An 8484-nucleotide genomic window follows, 5' to 3' on the forward strand; every position below is an offset into this window, starting at 1 on the left:
CTTGTGTCAGCCAGCAGATTTATCTGTAACAAATATCTGCAGGCAATAACAGACTGATGATAGAATTCTGGCTGCACCCATATTTGCGCTTTCATCATCTCGTCCTGCCTGCACCGGATTCTGCGTGTAAAGGATTTCTGGATCACACATTACTTACATGTAAGAAGGCGCGCAGTCTGCTTACTTCAACTCCCATACAGTCCAGAGCACTCTGTGTAAACTGTGAACACAAAAAATATGAGGATCAGGGTCACTTCCACACAGATCACTGGTATACCTAGAAACTTGTTACAACATACAGTGCAAGCACCTTTTTTTTTTTTAGATATGTTAGGCCATGAATGTGTTAGACCATTTCACCCGAAAATCAAATTCAAGCTCCTGTGCTTTGCCTTCAAATCCCTCCAAAGTTCTTGTCCCACTTACTTTTCTGACTTGATAGAAAAATACTCCCCTAGCTGCTCTTCACTCCTCCAATGACCTACTAATGACTTCCTCACATGACTCTCTGGAATGGTCTTCCTTCTCGTATTCGGCTTGCTCTGCTCAACTTTCTGCTCATTTAAAAGCTAATAAAACCCATTTTTTCAAACTTGCCTACCCATCATCTTCTATCTCTTAAACCCTCACTACTCACCCACCATTCAAATTCCCCCCCTCCAAAATATAGAAGTGCAGGGTGATGTTACCTAATATACAGCTGATTTTTATTAAATATCATCATACATAGAGTGGGATAAGCAGAACTCACCTTGATATGATCGAACAGCTGCATAGTGCAATCCTCAGGCTGGTCAGCCAGGTGAATGCTGTACAAGTGCTGAAAATGGAATAAACACAAATTACACAAACGACAATAACCTGCAGTGTGCAACAAAGAATTTTTTTTTAAATCAGGTGGCAAGAAATTATAGGTGGGTGGTGGCCCTGTATTGTGACCCAACTCTTAGGTAACCACCCAAAAAGCCGGGTGGTTACTGAAAAGTGCCGAGTGGTGAACACGGACCTCATATAAATTCATATCACCCCATTGTGTCATTGGGACAGCTGGTACCTGATAATACTTGATGGCTTTGGTGAGTGGCTCCACATTGACAGTCTCATCCAGCTGATCTTTGTGTAGTAATTCAATGAGGAAATCTAATGATCGTTCATGGACGCTCATCTCAGGGTACAGGGTGCCCACTTTCTTGTAAACCTCCACGCTGCACTTGTTAAGAGCCCTGTGGGAAGATGTATAGGTATATATAAAGAATATATTTCCCCAAATCACATACACCTGAGGTGAACCTGTGCTTTACCCATCCTCATCATGTTCTCTTTAATGTCAATCCTCCAAATACCTATATACCCCTCGCTACATTTACCCACAGGAATCTCTACATGTCCCTGTGTGAAGGTGTGCCAAAATATTATTATTATTACACAGCATTTATTTAGCGCCGACATGTTATGCAGCGCTGTACAAAGTCTATGGTCATGTCACTAGCTGTCCCTCAAAAGAGCTCACAATCTAATGTCCCTACTATAGTAATATGTCTTTAATACAGTCAAAGGTCAATTTTTTGGGGAGAGCCAATTAACCTAACTCTGTTTTTAAAATATGGGAGGAAACCGGAGTACCCGGAGGAAACCCAAACAAACACGGGGAGAGCCTGCAAACTCCATGCAAATAGAGTCCTGGCCGAGATTTGAACCTGAGACCCAGTGCTAACCATGCCACCATGCTGCCCCAAAATATATAACAAAAATGTGGAATAGGAAGCGGTCACACACTACTAATACCTGAAAGTACTCCCTGGTAAAGAGGAATAAGGATGATGGGTCTTTTCAATGCACCAATTGCTTCATTTATTGTACAGAGCTGTGCAGTATGTTGGCGCTATATAAATACTGTTTAATAATAAACAGTGCTTTGGGGTAAATCCATGATCTTCTGCATGTACCTCCTAGCCAATCATGAGTTAGCCTTAATGCTCCGCATATCTAAAGTCAGGCTTATTTACCCAGTGAAGACTTTTCTTGACCTTTTTAATATGGAGGAACTCTTGAAATAAGGTCTTCAGGGAACTCCTTCTAGAAATCCCATATCCACAGATCACAGTATATTAGTGTGGTGTCAGTAGGAAGAATGTCTTATACATTGCTTCCCATTGAGAAGAATGTCACCCTTACAGAAAGCCAAAAGGATCATTGGTGTCACTTAAACTGACCTACCAATTGCCCCTTCTGGATGAACCCTGGTTGAGAAACTACTCTAGTAGTTTGGAGATACTGCCTACGTCAGGACAAGGGATAACTTACTGCTCATATTTGTGTAGCGTGGCCTGCAGGAGGCTCAGAGAATAGACCAGGCCGGCTGCAAAGCTCATCTGCTCTCCCACGGCGCCTCTCATTCCAGTCTTCTCATTGGTCTCAGATAGCTCAAACTTCTCCTGGGCCTGCTTACTGATCAGTTCAGCCTGTAAGACATACAGAAGGTTAGGTGTTTATATTACAGGGCTCACAATGTGCAGAATTGTAATCATATTATATTATGATTGACCGATTTGGACAGTTATAAATGATGACGATGTAGATGTAAAGTCCAGCTTGAAGGTGGCAGTGATTCTTCTGCAGGGTGAAGCTGATGAAGCCTCCAGCCTGCATGTGATCACTATGTCACACAAACCAGTTACCTCTGTCATTGTCACTAGAAAACTGTGAATGTCAGGATGGAAAGCAAGCAGATATACAAAGGTCTGGCTGCTTGACATTAATTAAAGCTAACTTCAGGAAACTTACTCTTGCAGGAGGGCTCCTTCTTCCTTAGTGGATAGAGAAGATGAACTACCCTACTGTTTGCTCTTCTAGCAGTTGGCATGTTTTATGCAGAGCCCTCTGTGTCCTCCAATGCAGGACAGTTATCTATACTGGTCAAAGTTTGGCTTTCAGGATTGTGAAGCATCGCGGAAGTGAGAAAGATGGCAAAACGAGCAATCCAAGGGGGAACTACTGCAAGGGTAACATTTTCTTCTGACTAAAATGTAGCTTTAACGTATTCATTGTGCCTGGGAACCTTAATTAGCAGATCTCTGCAGGGAATGTGTTAGGAGGAAATTTTCATATGATTTAACTGAATGAAAACCGATGTTTTCTTTTTCTGCAAGCTGAACACAATACTGTGATGTCTTGGGAAGAAATATCATGTATTGTTGCTTACAAGACACAGCGGGGACACCTTCAGAACAAGAGAGTGTTGAAAACTACACGGAGAACAATATATGACACAAAGGTACCCTGGGGCATTGATGTGATATATTGCATTTTAGTGTGAAGCTGACACGGCAATCCTCTCTGATTGAGTTCCAAATCATCAAACCAGGGTATCAGTTAAATCAATAAATGTTGATGAATTTAACATTTACCTGTACATGTATTGGTTCGAATCCCTAATATTTCATGGGAGAGGTCTATTTAGGAAGTGTAAAATACCTTTAGGTGACCACCAGGGGGCGATACTGGCTATACAAAGAATACACAGAGAAATGAAAGCAAAATATACACAGAGACCTTTGCTGCAATTGAATGGGCTGCTAGCAATTATTATTACACAGTATTTATATAGCACCATCATATTACGCAGTGCTGTACAAAGTCCATAGTCGTGTCACTAACTGTCCCTCAAAGGAGCTCACAATCAAATGTCCCTACTATAGTCATATGTCATTAATGTAGCCCAAGGTCAATTTAGGGGGCAGCCAATTAACCTTACTGCGTGTTTTTTAGAATGTGGGAGGAAACCGGGGTACTCGGAGGAAACCCACGCAGACATGGGGAGAACCTGCAAACTCCATGCAGATAGCGTCCTGGCTTGGATTCAGACCTAGGACCCAGGTTCAAAGGCTGGACCGCTAACCTCTGAGCCACCGTGCTGCCCAATGAGGGGACTGACTGGAATTATATGTTTTGGGTATCCAGGAATTCTCTCTTTTTCCCTGAGAAGAGTTGTATTTTGATTATCTAATACACAGATGAACAAAGTGATAAGTTCCCCTCAAGTTATATTAGGTGGAGTTTGAATGTTCTATCCTGAGATCTCAGAGTAAAGGGATCCTGATAAATCAGATTTCAGGGAATAATAACATTTGGGGGGGGGGTGATTTTTCTACCAGTTCAGAAAGGTAAGTGGGACAAGAACTGTGGAGGGATTTGTATCAGGTAGGTAGGTAGGTGGGGGAGGAGCTGTGGAGGGATTTGAAGGCAAAGCACAGGTCAGTATTCAGATGGTACTGTTATACCAGCACAGACATAGGGGGTAGATAAGCAGCAGGCAGTGTGACCTTGTAGGGGTGGATTATTAGTGGCCATATTGTCTCTACATACAGCTATCTATAAGGATATGGTTATTCTGACCTTGCAGATGAGCCTGGGGATGAGCAGTAACACCAGGATGCAGTCATGGTCTCCTCCGTGTCGCAGGAAACTATCTGGCATAAAGGATGTCAGCAGGGACACGTGCCGATTGGCCTGGTTCACCTCCATCTTGCGTAGCTCCATCTCAATGGCCTGAAGAACAGTAAAATCTCAGATATTGTGCTTTGATCCGACAAACTTGCCAAGACTACAAAAATAAGAAGTTTTTCATACCTTGGCATGGGCCTTTGTCTCTGCAAACTTGATCTTAAAGTCAAACATCTCCGGAGATGGCTGCTGCTCCTTCTCCACATTGGCCTCCTGCTGATTCCGGAGCTCTCTGTTCACATCCTACAACATCAACACCACATCATCAGCGTCCCTGTACAACTTGTACAATCTAATCCATCAATATTGATTGTTCCATCAGATCACCTGTAAATGAGAAGTCAGATCTCTGTACTTCTTAATGGTCTGCTGGTAATCAGCTACGGTTTCTTGAGCAGCCTCTACGCGTTTCTCTGCCTCTCGCACGCGGGCGTTCGCCATGTCCAGCTGTTCACGCAGTTCCAGCTCTGTCTCACGGGCGTTTTCCTGGAGCTCATCATTCATCTCATTGATGGCTTCCTGAAAGGGAAGGTGGGGAACAATATAATACATGATTTGTTGGGGTGTCATAGCAAATAAAGAAAGCACACAGGTTAAGCAGACATCTAGAATATACAAAAAGGAACGCACCAGATCAGTGACGGTCTCACGCAGTTCACGGACTTTCTCTTCCAGATCCAGGTTCCTCTCGGTCAGAGTCTCCACCATTTCTTCAGCACCCAGAGCAGCGTCCACCTACATAACACATAACAGGTGACCTCAGATTTGTTTACGGTAAATCTAACCACACAATTATTGCTGAGAAGGGTTACAATGCTGTGAGAAATAACACAAAAGTGTCACCTGCTCCTTCAGCTCATCGATGGTCTTCTCCATGTGAGAGGCCTCTTCCTGCAGCTTCTCTTTCTGCTGCCGCAATGTATCCAGCTCTGTGTTTTTCTTCTCCATGTGTTTCTGCACTTTGACGTGCTCCTGCTTCTCTGAGGCGGACAGGTCCCTCATCCTGCCATAGTACACAATGTAATTACTTCCTTAGACAGCACCAAACCAGACGACACATCAGAGAGAGCGTCCTCCTACCTGACCAGAGCTTCCTTCAGCCTGGCATTTTGTTCCTCCAGCTGCTTCACCTGATAACTGGAGGCGGCTCCATCTGATCCTACATGTCGGGGAAACCGTTACAGAGTGTGAGAGAAAATTTTGTGACCCTGTCATAGCCAGATACAAAGAGGACCTGTCTCTAAGTTTAGCATAATTTAGTAAGCTCATCTAAGAAGCTTTACTGGGTTGCATTTAACACCTTTGGAAGTGTCAGGTGCCTGGTCTACAAATCTCCTACTACAGGACACCATAGTGATTTTGGGGTCAAAAGGAAAGAATGACCGTGCCCAGGGGAATCAGGAATTTAACACCCTTGGAACAGTGTCATGGGTTACAACCAGGAGGCGGGAGGAGCAAGTGTTAATTCTTTGCTTTTGGGCCCAGATTGTAGAATTGTGAGCGGATCTTCCTAATGTTTATATTAGTCTGTAATATGTTGGTTCATACATAACCCATTACAGTCTCAGACACGGCTCATTAATAATATACCAGGATAAAGCTCGAATTTCTGACATTACTCCATCAAATCTAAATTCACAGCTCGATATTGTCTTCAATATTTTGTGTGAGAGCTGTAGATAAGATGGAAAAGACAATATTAAACTGTGGTTGAGTCACGCACAGCTCATTAATGTATATTTCTTCGCTAATAATTTTCTCAGTATCAGTCAGAGCACTATAATATCTACACAATTTGTCCTTGTGATCTTGATATTCCCCAATGAAATGTTATTAGCTAAACTTTGCGTGCACCTTTCTCCTCTATTTCATGTTTCAGGATCTCCAGATCCATAGTCAGCTCCTCCACCTTCTCTTTCAGAGTTTCCGCCTCTTGCTGCAACGACTCCGCTCTCTCTTCAGCCATTTCTTTATCCAGAGTGGCCATCTCAATGGCATCGGCTGTGTCCGCCATTTCCTCCATGTAGCGCTCTTTGGCTTCCAGGGCTTCCTTGGCTTCCTGAAGTACATAAAACACACAAATTAAGAAGACAAAGCTTTTTTTATTTATTTTTATTTGGTGTAATACTAAAACGTAAAGTGTACCTAAATGTGACCAGTAATACCTGACCTAAATGTAAACCCATTATACCTGACGACGTTAGGGCATGTGGGGGGAAAGGAGGTGTGGGGGAGCATGAAGGTTTTGGCGTTAGGGCATACAGTGGGGGGGGGGGGGGGTGTACTTAGGGCAACAAATCAAAATTACATCTTCCACTTTAAAAATGCAAAGCAGACAACACATGCCAGTCCATTTTTCCTGTGCCTAGGTACAAGGAAGCAAAGTCTGACTCCACTATACTTAGTGAAAAGTCTGCTTTCATCAACTCGGGGACAGTGGTGCAAGGACAGTGTCTATAGGTATATATAGGTGTATACTGCAGGTATAAGTATCACTCACCTTCTTGGCCTCCTTGAGTTGTTTCTGCAGGTCAGCCTGCTGTTCCTGTATCTTACTCTTCCATTCTTGTAAATGTTCCAGTTGCAGTTTAGATTTCTCCAGCTCCTTCAACTTGGCTTTGTCCTCAGCCCTCTTCATCTTCAGAGTCTCCAGCTTCTCTTCCAGGTCCTTCACCTGAGCCCGGAGGCTTTCCTCCTCCTGTATTACAAACAAACCCAAATGACATTTTCATTTCTCTAAGCACAGAGATCTTATTACATATCACAAAGCCGCCATTACCTTGCTGGGCCCAGGAGCCGGCATTGGAGCCATTGGAGAAGGCAGGGAGGGTGAGGGGATGATGGGGGCAGCCAGAGGGGTCTGGGCCGGAGTACTGGGCTCGCTGCTGCTGATTTCTCCACATGATGCCGATGCAGATCCGGAGGCCCCGGCTGTGCCGCTGGAAGCCGCAGAGCTGGATGGACGAGTGGGCTGCAATAAGATAAGAGTAACCAATAGATAGAACTACCAGTGCATAATCACAACCATTACAATGTAACCAGTAAAACAATATAAAGAGTGCCGTTATAGATAGGTCCAAATAACTGTATAACCCCTCAGATTCCTTACTGTCAAGTTCCAGGAAAAGATGCAAAATTGGTTATGAAGATACACAGATGTAAAAAGGGAAAATGTAGAACCTGCTTGCTGGTGAGATGAGGTCGGTGTTGTCACCTATGCTTCATGCAATGCACAATTCCAGCTTCATTGATTGAGGTTTTCTTCCTTATTTGCTGCAGTAGAGCCCAAAGAGTTATGGAATACAAGTCAGTGTCTGGTGCTGATTTCCCTGGGCCCAGCACAAGGCCCTAATGTGATTTACCATGGACCATAGAGGGACCGTGAAAGGTCTTCTGTTATGTTTCTTACAGCCCGGAGTGCAATATATGGATAGGGATATTTGCTGTACAGAGGAAAAGATTGCTTGCCCCCTATTTAACGTACAGTGCTGCGTAATATGTTGGCGCTATATAAGTCCTGTTTATTAATAATAATAATATTAATAATAATTTGCTTCCTGCAGAGTGGATGTTTTAGTGAGGAGCCTCTGCAGATCCATTTATTGGACTCCTCCGATACATCCTGAAACATCCCAAACAGATGGGAGGTGCAGGATGTGCTCAGCTCAGACCTCCTAGGTTTGTAATGGGGCATTTTAAAGCCCCAAAATCAGCTAAAACCAACTTCCTCACTATAGACATAGAGGAGCCCTGGCAGGTTTTTAATACTGGGGAGACTTCTACTTCCTGCCCTGATCCATGCCAGGGGGTTGTTGTATTAGAAGGGAGGGCAAACCCCATTAACATCCCAAAGATAGGCACAGCGGCTCAGTGGTTAGCACTCCGGCCTTTGCAGCGCTGGGTCCCAGGTTGGAATCTCAGCCAGGACTCCATCTGCATGGAGTTTGTAGGTTCTTCCTGTGTCTGCGTGGGTTTCCTCCA

General features: G+C 43.9%; 1 protein-coding gene across 2 annotated transcripts in view; it reads right to left on the reverse strand.

The window, feature by feature from the left end:
• DCTN1 (dynactin subunit 1) overlaps positions 1 to 8484 on the reverse strand; it is a gene marked incomplete at its 5' end in the record, with an annotated part of 37815 nt that overhangs the window by 13163 nt on the left and 16168 nt on the right. For both annotated transcript variants that reach the window (XM_072406742.1, XM_072406741.1), the window contains 13 exon segments: positions 158 to 220; positions 752 to 820; positions 1055 to 1223; positions 2305 to 2462; positions 4396 to 4548; positions 4630 to 4746; positions 4831 to 5022; positions 5134 to 5238; positions 5347 to 5506; positions 5584 to 5662; positions 6358 to 6562; positions 7004 to 7201; positions 7283 to 7474. In XM_072406742.1, coding sequence (XP_072262843.1) covers positions 158 to 220; positions 752 to 820; positions 1055 to 1223; positions 2305 to 2462; positions 4396 to 4548; positions 4630 to 4746; positions 4831 to 5022; positions 5134 to 5238; positions 5347 to 5506; positions 5584 to 5662; positions 6358 to 6562; positions 7004 to 7201; positions 7283 to 7474 — 1860 coding nt within the window.

Source organism: Pyxicephalus adspersus, chromosome 3 (genome assembly GCF_032062135.1).
Source record: "Pyxicephalus adspersus chromosome 3, UCB_Pads_2.0, whole genome shotgun sequence".
Classification (NCBI taxonomy): Eukaryota; Metazoa; Chordata; class Amphibia; order Anura; family Pyxicephalidae; genus Pyxicephalus; species Pyxicephalus adspersus.